The sequence below is a fragment of the Humulus lupulus genome, chromosome 9 (assembly GCF_963169125.1).
Source record: "Humulus lupulus chromosome 9, drHumLupu1.1, whole genome shotgun sequence".
NCBI classification, from domain to species: domain Eukaryota; kingdom Viridiplantae; phylum Streptophyta; class Magnoliopsida; order Rosales; family Cannabaceae; genus Humulus; species Humulus lupulus.
Window position 1 is genome coordinate 4,983,808 of NC_084801.1, and position 16,709 is coordinate 5,000,516.

General features: G+C 35.1%; 2 protein-coding genes across 3 annotated transcripts; both read right to left on the reverse strand.

Annotated features, from left to right (window-relative positions):
- Window positions 1-224: 224 nt before the first annotated feature.
- On the reverse strand, window positions 225-14,572 carry LOC133802430 (protein SRG1-like). Of its 2 annotated transcripts, none has more exons than XM_062240729.1 (4): window positions 14,196-14,572; window positions 13,841-14,088; window positions 941-1,265; window positions 225-671 (listed from the first exon to the last, which is right to left on the reverse strand). In XM_062240729.1, exons 1-4 carry the CDS (start codon window positions 14,478-14,480, stop codon window positions 405-407), a joined length of 1,125 nt encoding a protein of 374 aa, XP_062096713.1. In that variant the 5' UTR covers window positions 14,481-14,572; the 3' UTR covers window positions 225-404. The 2 variants fall into 2 exon arrangements, with proteins under 2 accessions (XP_062096713.1, XP_062096712.1); XM_062240728.1 differs by lacking the exons at window positions 225-671; window positions 941-1,265 and adding exons at window positions 10,419-10,852; window positions 11,118-11,442 and having other exon boundaries at window positions 14,196-14,570.
- A 911-nt stretch (window positions 14,573-15,483) lies between these two features.
- LOC133799305 (uncharacterized) lies at window positions 15,484-16,014 on the reverse strand. Its single transcript, XM_062237326.1, has one exon. It carries the CDS (start codon window positions 16,012-16,014, stop codon window positions 15,484-15,486), a length of 531 nt encoding a protein of 176 aa, XP_062093310.1.
- Window positions 16,015-16,709: the final 695 nt, after the last annotated feature.

Consider the following 16,709-nt stretch of genomic DNA (forward strand, 5'->3'; position numbering starts at 1 on the left):
CACCTTAGCTTAAGGCCGGCCCTAGTTCATTATCATTGGTCATGATGCCAATAAACTCAATTGTGAGTTACCAAAATTGGTAACCATGGGTAAATCACAATAACAAAAAAGTTTGAACAGTAACTTCATTATTGTTTTATACTCATTGTCAGAGCTTTAGTGATAGTGTTAGGGAAAATTATCTTCTTTTCTACTACCTAAACTTCATCTAATCAAGAACCATGGGAAAACATGAAATTTGGTATATAAAAGTTTTTGAAATATATATTATTGGAGCCATTGTTTTGACAACAAACCAAAATGTAAACAGAAAGCAAGATAATATAACAACATTACATATAACAAAACCCAAAACACTCTTATTCAACTACTTCTTAGATAAGATTTTGGTATTTTAGACAAGATCATGCTGACCCTTCTTCTTTGGGATCAATCCTCATCACATCAATATAGGATTTACCTCGAAGTTCACGTGCAAAAACACCCCTAAAGTAATCTGTAACATGAATTCTCTTAAATTGTGCTGGTGTCTTTGGTGTTACAAGGCTTGGTGTTGGACCTAGGTCACCATGCAAGCTTGGACCATAGAATGTGGCTATGGAAAGCCTCTCTTTTTCTTCGTTAACCGTTGCACGATGTTCGATACTACGATAAATTCCATTCGATATAATCTACACACAACCATACAAAACATAAGATGTATGAGTAAGAAAATCTTATTTTTTTTAACCTAATTAGAAAGTTGTCGAATTGTATTTACACACACTTATGTGGCAATATCGAACAACTAATCGCATTGATGTAGGATAAATCTCACTTAAATAAAATGTCTTGCCACACAAGTGTGTGTAATGTTTTGGTGTAAAGAGTGTGTTCGTATCATTACTCTTATTTTTATGTGTGACCTAACCAGAAAGTTATGGAATACATAGTTTTGTACCTCTATCATGTCTCCAATGTTGACAATAAAAGCATTAGGAAGTGGTTTGACAGGGATCCAAATCCCATCTTTTTTTATTTGAAGACCTTCCATTTCATTGATTTGAAGAAGAATGGTGAGGGCTACGGGGTCCGAGTGAGGGTTCAAGCCGATCACAAGCTCTGGTTGGGGACATGGCGGATAGTAGTTCATCCTCATAGATTGCCATCCTTCTCCAAGTAACTTGTTCATTTCATTAGGCTCCATTCCTAGAGCTTTTCCCATGAAGTCAAGCAATTTCTTGGCAACTTTCTCTAGTTCTGTTGAGTAAGCTTCAAGGGTTTCTCTATGCAAAGTTTGGTATATATGAAATTCAATACAAGCCAACTTGAGGAAACATCAAATTCATACACTAAATCTTGTTACTGAAGTTAGTCAGTTGCATTGCAATTTCAAAAAAGATTAATTACTTTCTTGGTCCTTAATACAGAGAAAGTTTCATTTTGGGTCAGTTCTCAAGTTTTTTCTCTCTCTTTTGTTTGCACCTTTAAAATTGTTTCATAATAGTCCATGGACACACTTATTGGCATGTTAGTAAGGACATAAAAAACAACATATATAGCAGTAAAGTTTTCAGTCTTTTTAATAATCCAATTTTTTTTAATATAATGATTTTTGTTTTATTAAATTTCAATTACTTTTCTAGTTTAATTTCTAAAATTAAGTGAAATAAATAAATGTTAAATACTATCGTCAAATTCCCAAACATAAAGTTTTATTTTTATTTTTTTTACTAAATAATAATTTTGTACTCGATAAAAATTTAAGAATAATTAACATTTTTCTTCTTGAACTTATGATACCACCAGATTGTGCCCCATAAAATATACGGCATGTTAAAAACTCCTCCTGAAATATATCATTTACAGAAACCTAGTCCTTCCATTAGATTTCATTCTGTTTTGTCATTTAAACCCTAATGTGGCATTGTTAATTATGATAAATTAACATTTTCTCCCGAACTTTAACCATTACCAAATCATGACCCTTTTTTTTAGAAAAATTTATTAAAAAAATCTACTTTTTGTATTAATTTTTTTAAAAAGTAATTCAAATATAATAAAATTTTTAAAAAATTGCAAAAATTAAAATCAAAATAAAATTAAAACAATAACATTAAAAAGAAAAACGTTAAATCTTTGAATTTTGTTTTAGTATTATTTTGAATTTATAAAAATCCAAAGTTAAATGAAACTAAAACTTAAATATCAAACTAAATATACATTTTTTGTCAAAAAAAAAACTAAATATACATTCAAATTCAAATCAAATTATATGTATCTTCTTTATTTAAAAAAAAAATTATAAGAAAATGAAACGATTAGAACAGTGCAACTCAAAAGCCAGCATAAAGGAATTGTTTTTTTTTAATTTATAACAAAAATAAATAGGTTCCTAATATGAGTCGATTGAATAAATTAAGATATTATTTACATTTATTTTGTTTATTTCATTCATATTTGATTTTTTAATATCTAGAGTATATTTTAATTTGATATTTGATTTTTTATTTCATTCATATTTTTTAGATATTTGTTTTTTAAAGATTTTATTAGAGTTTAAATGACTTTTATTTAATTTTTTAAGATTTCAATTTATATTTGAATTATTTTTATAAGAATTAATAAAAATTAGAATTTGAAATTATTATTTTTAATAAACGGCGGCACAATTTTGTAGTAATCAAAGTTCATGGGGAAAAAATACTAATTTTCTACACATGAGATCGACGTGACAATGTCACAAGAGAGTTTAAACAGACAAATAGAACAGAAGTTAATAAAAGAACTATGTTTATGAATGATAAGTTCAAGGGAAATTTTATACCCAATATTTATTTGAATCTACCAATTATACCTTTTAGTCATACCTAAATTATATGTGTATAAGCAAGGGTATTATGAGAAATGTCATTATAATAATAGGTAAAATTTAACATAATTTATTTAATGGCTAATTTTAGTTAATTAATCCTAAAAATGGGTACTTATCAAGTAATCCCATAAACAATCGATATGAAAGTAGGCCTAATCGTTCATTATAGGACCAACTCTGAATTTGATTAGGCCCTAGAAAATATTAAGATTAGAGATTTTTTTGTATGAAGTTTCTAAACAACTTGTAAAAAAATAGGTCATTGGGCTAAGGAGACCCTACACATGAGCCTAGCCCGCCTTAGCTTAGGGCCGACCCTGGTTCATTATCATTGGTCATGATGCCAATAAACACAATTGTGAGTTACCAAAATTGGTAACCATTGGTAAATCGCAATAACAAAAAAGTTTGAACAGTAACTTCATTATTGTTTTATACTCATTGTCAGAGCTTTAGTGTTAGTGTTAGGGAAAATTATCTTCTTTTCTACTACCTAAACTTCATCTAATCAAGAACCATGGTGTTGACCACGATTTTGGCCAACAACGAGTAGACGTCAAAACTACAGTAAGCCTTGAAAAGAAAGTAAATAACACACGTAATTTTTATAGTGGTTCAGCCCAAATTTGTTGGTAATAGCCTAATCCACTTGGAGTTGTGATATATTTAGCCTACACTTAAGATCAGATGAACTCGAGCCAACTGAGTTTCTTAAGTGCAAGTAGAAAAATATAGAGTTTCTCTCTAGAGAATACAAACTTTATCTCTCTAACCTCTCAGAAAATGCCCCAAGTAACAGTCTCCAAAATCTCAAAACGAGAGAGTTTTCTTAGCCCAAAAAGATCAGATCCCCAAATGATGCCATGAGCCATTTATTTATAGGCTCATGGATCGTACATATATATCTCCCTTTTACCGGGTCATTTATTCTTTCAATAGACTTTAATTAATAAAATATAAATAAATCTAATATTACAACAATATGGTTATTATTCTGGGATATCTGAGAGATTCCCGCGCATGTATGATCGATTTTTGTTGATGCCGTTGCTGGGATCTTTTGCGTAGCCCTACTCTGTTTAGTAAGTCCACATCACACCTAGGAGGAAAACTGAAGGGCCAAAGCACTCCACTGGTTGGCCAAACACTTGACTGGTCGGCCAACACATGTCTGGTCGGACAAGCACCTGATTGGGCAGACAAGCACCTGACTGGGCGGACAAGCACCTGACTGGGCAGACATGGCATATCTCTGGTCTAACATGACACATCTCTGGTCTAACACGACACATGACTGGGCAGACAAGCATGTGACTGGTCGGCCAAGGTCATGCCTGGGCAGACAAGCATGTGACTGGTCAGCCAAGGTCATGACTAGGGCTGAGCATTGGGCGGGTTGGTCGGGTTACAAGGCATTTTTACCCGTCCAATGTCATAATCGGGTTAGCAAAAGTGACCCGTAACTTGCCCAATTAAGAAATTTTTTTTTTAACCCGTCCAATAATTTGGGCGGGTTGGTCGGGTTAACCCGCCCAAACCGAAATTGTATTTTTTTTTTGGCGGGTTGGTCGGGTTAACCCGCCCAAACCGAAATTGTATTTTTTTTTTGGCGGGTTGGTCGGGTTGGGCGGGTTGGTCAACCCGCCCAAACAAAAGTGGTAATTTTTTATTTTTAACATTTTTGTAATTTTTTTCTTTTAAATACTAGTCCTAATAGTGTGAAGTTTATATTTTTAAGCTTAAAACAATATTTTAAATTTATAGTAAAAAAATTAAAACAAAACTTAATTAATTTATATATTTATTTGAATATATTAAAAATAATAAATTCTTAATTGGGCGGGTTGGGTTATATTGGGCGGGTTGATAATTATTTTCAACCCACCCAATGTAACAATTGGGCGGTTTAAATTTTGGTCGGTTTATTCGGGTTGCGTTTTTTGGCGGTTTTTTCGGGTTGGTTTGGGAGGAATTTCTGCACAGCCCTAGTCATGATTGGTCGGTCATGACACTTGACTGGGCAGTAAAAAATTTTCACTGGTCTACCGGGTCACTCCTAAGCCAGATTACCCAACCATTCCTTGCCATTTGTCTCTTCTATTGCCACGTCATCCAACTCCAATTTTTGGGGATAACATTTACCCCCACGTTTATTATACGATTTACTCGTATGATAAACTTTTTCTCTAGCAAAATGTATTTGAGGTCATCCAAAAGCTTCCACCTGGTCAGTAACCTTCAATTTTGTATTAAACCCACGATCGATCTTTTCTTTTGATTTCTTCAAATTCCATTCTTTGAGCTTGTTTGAAATGCTGATTTGAAATGCCTATTTGGTCTCCGGGGCCCAAATAATTTTTTAACTGCTAACCCTTGGTTGTTTTGTTTCCTGCTACTCAGATGCTTGCCTGGATCTTTGGACATGCACCCCAATACTCGGACAAGCATCTAGCCGATCGGACACCTTTCAATAGCTGCTTAGATAGCAGCCCTCAGACGCAGACCCTTGGAAGCACTAGGCTCCTCGGATGGCCAGCTAGCATCTCCTCGGACACGGACGGCAGCTCCTTGAAGGCGCACCCCAGCCGCTCAGACGAATGCCACTGTTTGCTCGGACATGGGCCTGGCTGCTCGGACACAGCCTTTGGACGCCTCTCCCCTTCAGATGCCCAGCCAGCTGTTTGGATGCAGCCCCCAGCTACTCGGACGCAGCCTTCGGACACGCGCGGATGTAACCTAGCTGCTCGGACACCGCTCGGATGCAGCCCCCAACTGCTCGGACGTAGCCTTCGGACGTGCGCGGATGCAACCTAGCTGCTCGGACACCGCTCGGATGCAGCCCCTAACTGCTCGGACGCAGCCTTCGAACGTGCGCGGGGGCCTGCTTCGGCACACTCGGCATCCGCTTGGTCATCACCTAACCGATCGGGCATATGGCACAGCTACTCAAGCATATGCCTAAAACTTCTCTCCAAAAGCCATCAAAACACCTTGTAGTATTTACTTTGCATGCATTTGTTCATGTTTGTTTGATTCACGCCAGGGACTCATCAATGTTATTCATGCTAAACAACAGAGTTTCCTACTCGATCAGTGATACATGCTTAGCCGACCAGGGAAGTTGTATCTGCTCTCCTGACCAGGAAAAATTTGCACCTGATCAGCTAAACCTTGTACCCGGCTAGTAGTTTGCTCTTTATTCTTGTGAAGACAATTGTTGCTTAGCAGCTTTGATATTTTTCTCTTACAGCCGAGTTGTTGGCATTTATACTTTACTTTTCTTTGTTAACTTAAAAAATTCTAAGTCTTTTTTAGACTTAAAAAGTTATAAGTTTTTTTGTGAATGGTAAAGTCACTCTGGTGTATGCCTTATATTTTCACATGAGTACTTAGTTTTCTAACTTAGAAATTCTAGACATTTCATAAGTCCATACTAAGTATACTTTCTCACACTCTTATTGCTCTAACATTTTTTGAGCATGATATTTATTATCACACGAATATCTGCTTCTAACTTGAAATTTTAAAAAATTCCAAGTTACTTAAGCTTTGTCAAACAAGTTAGCTTAATGGCCTTTTTGGACTTCGAAAATTTACAAGTCAGCCTAAAAACAAATATCTTAACTCGTGCTCTTATTGCCTGTGTTAAATTATATACCAGCATACCCCATGTGCCCCCCAAATGATGGAGGGTTGAAAGATCTTTAGTCACTTTCTACTTGACCGAATCTGTTTGAGCAGTTTATTGCTCGTGAAACACATAGAATATATGGAAAATATTCGAGAAGTTGAACACTGCTTGAATGTATCGACCAGTTGAACACTGTCCGATCTTACCGACCAGTTGAACACTGTTCGAATAATTAACACACATGCACATTTGTAGCATGAATCGACCACGCTGCGCGTAATCTCTTTTATTACTCGTAAATTAAAAAGGACAAAACATGTCTAATAACGAGTCTTAAACAACCAAAATTGTTCAAAAATAAAATGACTGGTTAGCAAATAACTAGCTCATAAACCAAACTTAAATAACAAGTCAAACAACTCGAAATCAAGCTACCACTCTGAAAGCGGTATTTAGAAATAATATATCCTCCGATGCTCGCCACTCCAGTGGTTTCTGATCCTAGCACTCCTGCTCAGCATACCTCTCCCTTGCTTTGTTGCTATCCTCAGCTAAGTGTGGACCTCCACATATAGTGTCTAAGGTAAAGTCCACAAGTCTGGGCTGCAAGGGTGGAGATCTTTGTCGTTTTAACCCAGGATTGCTACTGCCTCCTTCTCCTTGGGGTGTCTCTGCCCGGTACTTTCTCAACTTGCCCGACCGGAGAAGAAATTCTATCTCGTCCTTGAGGTGATTGCACTCATTTGTATCGTGACCATAATCTCCATTGAAATGACAAAACTTATTCATGTCTCTCCTCCTCATCTCTTTTCTGATGGGTGGAGGTTTCTTGTAGGGAACCTCTTCATGACTAGCAAGATATATTTATGCTTGGCTGGCCGAGAGAGTGGTGTAATTAGTGAATTGAGGCTCATACTTGGTTGGCTTTTCATTTGAATTCAACTTTGCTTTCTTTTCCTCATGGTGGTCAGACCCGTTATTTCCACGTTTCTTTCCACCATTACTAGGAGAGTCAGTTGATCCGCCCGGATTGTTTATGCCATTCTCCTCTTTCTCGATTGCATCATCCAATTTGATATACTTGTCAGCTCAGTCAAGAAATTGTTGAAGTGTTGAAATTGGATTTCTATGTATACTATCCCACAAAGGGCTCCGATAAGTTATCCCAACGGATATGGCAACCATCTTCCCCTCGTCTCCTACAACAGTTGCTCTATTGACTTCTCTCATGAATCTCTGTATATAATTCTTTAGAGACTCATCTTTTCCTTGTTTGATATCTGCCAAATGGTTGGCATAAACTGGTGGAGTCCGGCCAGTGCTGAATTGTCTACAAAACTCCTTCCTGAATGCTTCCCAAGAGGTAATGCAGTTTGGCTTAAACTTCCAATACCATTCCTGGGCGGTATCTAACAAAGTAGTCGGGAAAACTCTACACCGATAATCGTCACTTACTCCGAGCAATTCCATCTGGTCCTTAAACTTCCCAACATGTCTGATGGGATCTGCCTTTTCTGTATATACTGGCAGAACCAGTGCTTTATATTTTGCCGGCGGCTGGGCTGCTCTAATCCGGGCACAAAATGGGCTGCCACTTCGGTGGTCTATCGCATCAATCTCGGAAGGTCTTTTTGACAAACCTTGCACTGTAGCTGTTATCACGTCAAGCTGGGCTTGGATGGCTGGTGCAACTGATGAAGTTCCAAGGTCTTGACCGCCTGGTCGGGCATTACCATCTGGTGCACTGTCGTCAAGTATTTCTACTCGACTGGCAGGGCTGTTCAGATTTTTCCCTTCGACCAGGACGGTCCTTCTCTTGTTGGTGATAACGTCCCTAAGATCCTTTCGGGAAGCATGCTATCCTGCTCGATCAAACACTGTACTTTTCGATTTTCCAGAGGGCTTACTACGCAGGACTTGCTCTCTCCTACTACGCTGCTGGCCGGGGTGCAGTGGAGGCTTTTCGGTACGTCCCGGGCAGTCTTCTCCTCCTTGTGGGTTGTTGTCCTCTTTATCCTTTGACTGGTCGATGTGATGACTATTAGCCTCATCATGACCATGTTCATCTCTGAACTGTGAAGTTCCTTTATCTCGAGGAGTTCTGGTCTGATCTTGCCTGGGTGGAACCTTCTTACTACCTGATCGGTGACTTCCTGATCTTGAAGTTTCTGATTGGTGGCTCCTAGAGGGGGTTCTAGAGTGCTCCCTTTGCATCGTGGCAGTTCTGGATTAGACCCCATCATCTTCCTGACCAGGGGGTTACTCCTGTTTCTGTCCGGTCCCCGAGAATTGGCTCTGTCAGTGGTCCTCCGACCAGCATTATTATTTCTTGCTCCCTCGGTGGCTGCTTGTCCCGCGGCTTGAGCATTGGCTTGGGCCAACTGGGTAGCCACCTCTAGAGCAAGTGCTGCTTCACGATGTCTCCGATCGACTTCCTCTTGTCGCTGTCTGAGCTCTTCGCTTCTAGCCTCCATATCGCGCCTTTGCTGCTCTAACGCAGCTTTCTGCCTGGCCATCTCTTCAGCGAAAGACTCTTACCGAGCATTGAATTGCACCATCTCCTCTTGGAAAGCACCTATTGCTTCCTGGATTTGTTCAACTTTTGGAGTGGTCTCCTCGAGAAAGACCCTGGGCTTAGTCTCTAGGTTCTGCGGTCCAGGACCTTCTAATCTAGCAGGCTCTTTTGACGTGCCTGACTTTTTGGATGCCACATCGGTATTCTTGGGCGCCATTATGATGTGGTAGTAGTGCGTTTCTTCTCTTCAGGCTCTCAATGAAAGCACCAAAATGTTGACCACGATTTTGGCCAACGACGAGTAGACGTCAAAACTACAGTAAGCCTTGAAAAGAAAGTAAATAACGCACGTAATTTTTATAGTGGTTCAGCCCCAATTTGTTGGTAATAGCCTAATCCACTTAGGGTTGTGATATATTTAGCCTACACTTAAGATCAGATGAACTTGAGCCAACTGAGTTTCTTAAGTGCAAGTAGAAAAATATAGAGTTTCTCTCTAGAGAATACAAACTTTATCTCTCTAACCTCTCAGAAAATGCCCCAAGAATGCCCCAAGTAACAGTCCACAAAATCTCAAAACGAGAGAGTTTTCTCATCCCAAAAAGATCAGATCCCCAAATGATGCCATGAGCCATTTATTTATAGGCTCATGGATCGTACATAAATATCTCCCTTTTACCGGGTCATTTATTCTTTCAACAGACTTTAATTAATAAAATATAAATAAATCTAATATTACAACAATATGGCTATTATTTTGGGATATCTGAGAGATTCCCGCGCAGGTATGACCAATTCTTGTTGATGTTGTTGCTGTGATGTTTTGTGTAGCCCTGCTCTGTTTAGTAAGTACACATCACACCCAGGAGGAAAACTGAAGGGCCAAAGCACTCCACTGGTCGGCCAAACACTTGACTGGTCGGCCAACACATGTCTGGTCGGACAAGCACCTGACTGGGCGGACAAGCACCTGACAGGGCAGACATGGCATATCTCTGGTCTAACATGGCACATCTCTGGTCTAACACGACACATGACATGGGAAGACAAGCATGTGACTGGTTGGCCAAGGTCATGCCTGGGCAGACAAGCATGTGGCTGGTCGGCCAAGATCATGCCTGGGCAGATAAGCATGTGACTGGTCGGCCAAGGTTATGACTGCTCGGCCAAGGTCATGCCTGGGCAGACAAACATGTGACTGGTCGGCGAAGATCATGCCTGGGCAGACAAAGCATGTGACTGGTCGACCAAGGTCATGACTGGTCGGTCATGACACTTGACTGGCCAGTCAAAAATCTTCACTGGTCTACCGGGTCACTCCTAAGCCAGATTACCCAACCATTCCTTGCCATTTGTCACTTCTATTGCCACGTCATCCAACTCCAATTTTTGGGGATAACACATGGGAAAACATGAAATTTGGTATATAAAAGTTTTTGAAATATATATTATTGGAGCCATTGTTTTGACAACAAACCAAAATGTAAACACAAAGCAAGATAATATAACAACATTACATATAACAAAACCCAAAACATTCTTATTCAACTACTTCTTAGATAAGATTTTGGTATTTTAGACAAGATCATGCTGACCCATCTTCTTTGGGATCAATCCTCATCACATCAATATATGATTTACCTCGAAGTTCACGTGCAGAAACACCCCTAAAGTAATCTGTAACATGAATTCTCTTAAATTGTGCTGGTGTCTTTGGTGTTACAAGGCTTGGTGTTGGACCTAGGTCACCATGCAAGCTTGGACCATAGAATGTGGCTATGGAAAGCCTCTCTTTTTCTTTGTTAACCGTTGCACGATGTTCGATACTACGATAAATTCCATTCGATATAATCTACACACAACCATACAAAACATAAGATGCATGAGTAAGAATTTTTTTTTTTAACCTAATTAGAAAGTTGTCAAATTGTATTTACACACACTTATGTGGCAATATTGATCAACTAATCACATTGATGTAGGATAAATCCCACTAAATTAAAATGCCTTGCCACATAAGTGTGTATAATGTTTTGGTGTAAAGAGTGTGTTCATATCATTACTCTTATTTTTGTGTGTGACCTAACCAGAAAGTTATGGCATACATAGTTTTGTACCTCTATCATGTCTCCAATGTTGACAATAAAAGCATTAGGAAGTGGTTTGACAGGGATCCAAATCCCATCTTTTTTTATTTGAAGACCTTCCATTTCATTGATTTGAAGAAGAATGGTGAGGGCTACGAGGTCCGAGTGAGGGTTCAAGCCGATCACGAGCTCTGGTTGGGGACATGGCGGATAGTAGTTCATCCTCATAGATTGCCATCCTTCTCCAAGTAACTTGTTCATTTCATTAGGCTCCATTCCTAGAGCTTTTCCCATGAAGTCAAGCAATTTCTTGGCAACTTTCTCTAGTTCTATTGAGTAAGCTTCAAGGGTTTCTCTATGCAAAGTTTGGTATATATTAAATTCAATACAAGCCAACTTGAGGAAACATCAAATTCATACACTAAATCTTGTTACTGAAGTTAGTCAGTTGCATTGCAATTTCAAAAAAGATTAATTACTTTCTTGGTCCTTAATACAGAGAAAGTTTCATTTTGGGTCAGTTCTCAAGTTTTTTCTCTCTTTTGTTTGCACCTTTAAAATTGTTTCATAATAGTCCATGGACACACTTGTTGGCATGTTAGTAAGGACATAAAAAACAACATATATAGCAGTAAAGTTTTCAGTCTTTTTAATAATCCAATTTTTGTTTTATTAAATTTCAATTACTTTTCTAGTTTAATTTCTAAAATTAAGTGAAATAAATAAATGTTAAATACTATCGTCAAATTCCCACACATAAAGTTCTATTTTTATTTTTTTTACTAAATAATAATTTTGTACTCGATAAAAATTTAAGAATAATTAACATTTTTCTCCCTGAACTTATGACACCACCAGATCGTGCCCCATAAAATATACGGCATGTTAAAAACTCCTCCTGAAATATATCATTTACAGAAACCTAGTCCTTCCATTAGATTTCGTTCTATTTTGTCATTTAAACCCTAATGTGGCATTGTTAATTATGATAAATTAACATTTTTCCCCGAACTTTAACCATTATCAAATCATGACCCTTTTTTTTAGAAAAATTTATTAAAAAAATCTACTTTTTGTATTAATTTTTAAAAAAAGTAATTCAAACATAATAAAATTTTTAAAAAATTGCAAAAATTAAAATTAAAACAATAACATTAAAAAGAAAAACGTTAAATCTTTGAATTTTGTTTTAGTATTAGTTCGAATTTATAATAATTTAATTTATAAAAATCCAAAGTTAAATGAAACTAAAAATTAAATATCAAACTAAATATACATTTTTTGTCAAAACAAAAGCTAAATGTACATTCAAATTCAAATCAAATTATATGTATCTTCTTTATTTAAATAAAATAAAAGAAAAGAAAAATTATAAGAAAATGAAATGATTAGAACTGTGCAACTCAAAAGCCAGCATAAATGAATCGTTTCTTTTTAATTATAACAAAATAAATAGATTTCTAATATGAGTCGATTGAATAAATTAAGATGTTATTTACATTTAATTTGTTTATTTCATTCATATTTGATTTTTTAATATCTAAAGTATATTTTAATTTGATATTTGATTTTTTATTTCATTCATATTTGTTAGATATTTTTTTTTAAAGATTTTATTAGAGTTTAAATGACTTTGATTTAATTTTTTAAGATTTCAATTTATATTTGAATTATTTTTATAAGAATTAATAAAAATTAGAATTTGAAATTATTATTTTTAATAAACGGGAACACAATTTTGTAGCAATCAAAGTTCATGGGGAAAAATGCTAATTTTCTACACATGAGATCGACGTGACAATGTCACAGGAGAGTTTAAACAAAAAATGGAACGGAAGTTAATAGAAGAACTATATTTATAAATGAAAAAGTTCAAGGGAAATTTTTAACAGACTTTATATTTTAAGGAATACGATTTGGTAATATCACGAGTTTGTGAGGCAAAAATGTTAATTATTCAAAATTTAACAAAAGTAGTATATGCTTTTATTTTCCTAGTTTTAATTGTTTTTAATAATTTAATTAAAAATAAATAATAAAAATAAGGATACACAGCCACACATACTCAATTAGTACCATATTATGGAAGTACGTATTTAATTAAAAGAAAATGCACCAAATAATTATTGGGTAAAATTAGTCCCCACCTTTCAATACATCATTATCAATACTTTTCACAATATACAAAATTTTCTATTTATTTATAGAAAACCAATAATAACAAGAATCCAAGGGATTTACATACTATTTTGTCACGTTTTGAGATATTTTAACATATATTTTTTGCATTTATACATGAAAGGGGTGGAAGAAGAAATCCAATTCATGGGACCATGCCAAATCACTAATTTTTAGAAAAAACTAGAATTATTATAAAAAAAAATAGTAAATAATTTTTTGGAAAAATTACACATATCACTATAAATTTAATACTTTTCAAAAAATTAAAATTTTATAAAAATTACAAAAATACATATAACAGTTTGTAACAATTATATATTACTGCTTGTTATAATTTTCTATTTATTTTGTAAACGTGACAAAATTGTAACAAATTGTTATAAATTTGTAAATTTTTGTTAAAAAAAACTGTATTGCTATAAATTTCTAAACTTAGTTTAATTTTTTTTTTCAAATTTACGATTATGCGCTTCTAATTACCAGTTACTCATTCAAACATTAATTATTAATTGACTGAACTGAATTATACATATGTTGAAAAGTAAAAGAGAAAGGTAACTATTAGCAGGTACCTGAAAAGGAGAGGTAAGTTGGGTAACAAGTGAGGTTTTCTCAAGTGCTTTGGCTGTGTGACCACAAAGAACATGTCTACCCAATCAAGCTTTTGCTCTTCAGACACCACAAAAGCTTGCCCTAATCCCTGCAACTTCCCACTTTGTTGCCTAAACTTGTTCTTCTCTTCCATTGGCATATCAAAAAATTCTTTAATTCTTGATTTAACATCCTCCACCAATAAAGGGCTCACCCCATGATCCACCAACTAATAAATTATAATCAAAAGAATATTATTACACACATATATATATATATATTGATAGGAAAGATCATATATAAGGTACGTGCATGCAAAAGTGTGTTGATTATCACCTGGAAAAAACCCCAGTCTTTGGAAGCTAAGTGAAGCTTTTGGAGTTCTGATTCCATGAGGAACTTGTCTGAAGAAAGAAAGTTGTTGAAGTGGATGACTGGGATGAGTAGTTGTGAAGAAGAAGAAGAAGAAGAAGAAGAAGTGTTATTAATGGTGTTGAAAGGAGGGTCTTGATCAGGACGTTGGTATCTCTGTGGGACTGTGTTGATAATCTCTTTGGCTAGCTCCTGAACCAGAGGTACTGGAAGTGAGCTTCCCAGCTTTATCTCTGATATTCCTTCCATATATATATATATATTAGTCTGTGTTGTGTCTATATAAACCTGATTTTATTACTACTTCTCTCAGAATATATAGAAGAAAGAAATAGAAGGTGAGAAGTTTATAGAAATGAGTGATACAAATAGATAGGAGCAAGCTTAAGATGATCTCTTTCAATAGGAAAAAAATATCAGAATTAATAATAAAGTTTTAATTTACAAAAAAAAAAAGGTGACAAAAAATATAATTTAGTCACAAGTCAATGTGTTACATATATAATTTAGTAGTATATGTTTGTGTGTTTTAATGAATAATGGAATACATGGTTACTATTTAGATTAGAGAATTGCTAAGGGGCACCACTGGTACCCAACACCACAAGTAGGTGGCATACCGTTATTGGTGCAATCCAATATCGCGTCTCACTTATTTGAATTTAATAAGGGTTATGGGGTATCGCTAACCAATCATGAGGCGACATCTCATGTGGTGTTGGGCACCTTAAGGTGCCAAATAGCAACACTCTTTAGATTAATCTAAAATGTTGTGTATTCAATCCGGATAGTCTTAATTGATTTGTTGTGAGGTTGTCTAATGTTAAATATTTTCTTACACATTGAATTTTAGGGCTGTATTATTTGGGTGGTTGGTGAAATAAAATTGAGATGAGATATGTCCTTATCGATAACCAATTTAATTTTGCTATTGAAATTGTTGAAGATGTTGTTAGCTTTTAACTTCACCAGCTTATGAAGATTATATATACATAAAGATATATATTAAAATTTTGCAATTGGCGAGTACCAAAACACATACTTATTTTTTTTTTAATAGAGATTTTTACATAAAATACTAATTTTTGCTAAAAAATTAGGTTTTTACTGTCAAATATTTTTTTTCTTCAATTTTACAATTTTAAGGAATTTTTTTTTATTCTGAAAGAAACTTTATTGAACCAACCAACAATTACAAGCACAAGCTCAAAAAGAGCTCAGAACAACTCAAACAAGAACAAACAAATTACAACTAATTCATAGAATCAAGAAAAGTCTTCTCAAGTATTCCAAGTTTCTTCCTAGCAATACCCAACAATCTAGCCTTTAAGCTAGCCTTAATCAAAAAAAGAATTCTATTACTAGAAATAGATGAGTAATTAAAAATACATGAATTACGATTCAGCCAAATGAAATAGACAGCAGCAGCAGCAAGTGTAGCTACCAAGATTCGCTGATATAAACCTTTAGGCCTCCCATCCATCCAAGCAATCCATTCACAAAATTTGGAAGACCATATAGCAATACCCAACCAATTAGCCATCTTATGCAAAATCTGCTGAGAGTGCAAACAGTCAAAAAACAGATGTTCATATGACTCCAAATCTATCTCACAGACTGAGCATAAGGGAGAATCAATAGGGATCTGCCGACGAAGAAGATTGTCTCGGGTCAGAAGGTGACCAAGGACAGACTGCCAAAGAACAAATCTGTGATTCGGAAGGGACAAACTGCACCAAACCACTTTGGCAAACCTCACTTTGCTCTGATGAAGTAGCAGCATATACAGATTGTTCAACTGAATCTTCCTACCTGAAGCCGCAGCCTCCAAAGTACCTTTGGTCCAAAAGGAAATTTTTATATTTTTACAATTTTGTCTTTTTTCTTTTTTTGTGTTGTTTTCAAGTTGTTTTTTGTTGTTTTTTTGTTGATGTTTAGTTGTTATGATATATATTTTTTTATTTTTTTAGTTTTTTTTGGTTGGTCTAGTGAGTTGTTTTCAAGTTATTAGTTGTTTTTCTTAAAAATCGTATTTTCGTAGTTATGAAACTTTGAAAATCGTATTTTTGAAAACTTTAGTGTATTTTTTTTTAAAATAGGAACCGTAAAAAAGTAAAAAAAAAAAGAAAAAAAAAAGTGTATTTAAGAAAAAAATCTCTTTTTTATATATAAGCTTTATTATAATTTCTCTCTCAGTTTATTTCGATAACTAATGATAATGTTATCGTTTAAGTTTCTTTATTTTTTTTTTCTTTTATGTGTTCATGTTATAAATTATATATTAATTAAACATCTTCTTTTATAATAATATTATTTATTTATTTAAAATTTATATAAAATCTAAAAAACATAATATGACCACTGATTGTGCCCCCTAAATGATTCATGATGTTGAAAATTTCCCCCGAACTATGCACATTACTAAAATATGAGACTTCTGTTAGATTTCGTCCTATGTGGCCAACTGTAATGCCCCAA

Excerpts from the sequence above, each read along its gene's own strand:
- LOC133802430 (XM_062240729.1), bottom strand. The coding sequence starts at position 14,480 with ATGGAAGGAATATCAGAGATAAAGCTGGGAAGCTCACTTCCAGTACCT. Across the intron at positions 14,089-14,195 it reads AAGACTGGGGTTTTTTCCAG|TTGGTGGATCATGGGGTGAG; the intron begins GTGATAATCAAC and ends ATAATTTATTAG. Across the intron at positions 1,266-13,840 it reads AACTTACCTCTCCTTTTCAG|AGAAACCCTTGAAGCTTACT; the intron begins GTACCTGCTAAT and ends AACTTTGCATAG.
- LOC133799305 (XM_062237326.1), bottom strand. The coding sequence starts at position 16,014 with ATGCTGCTACTTCATCAGAGCAAAGTGAGGTTTGCCAAAGTGGTTTGG.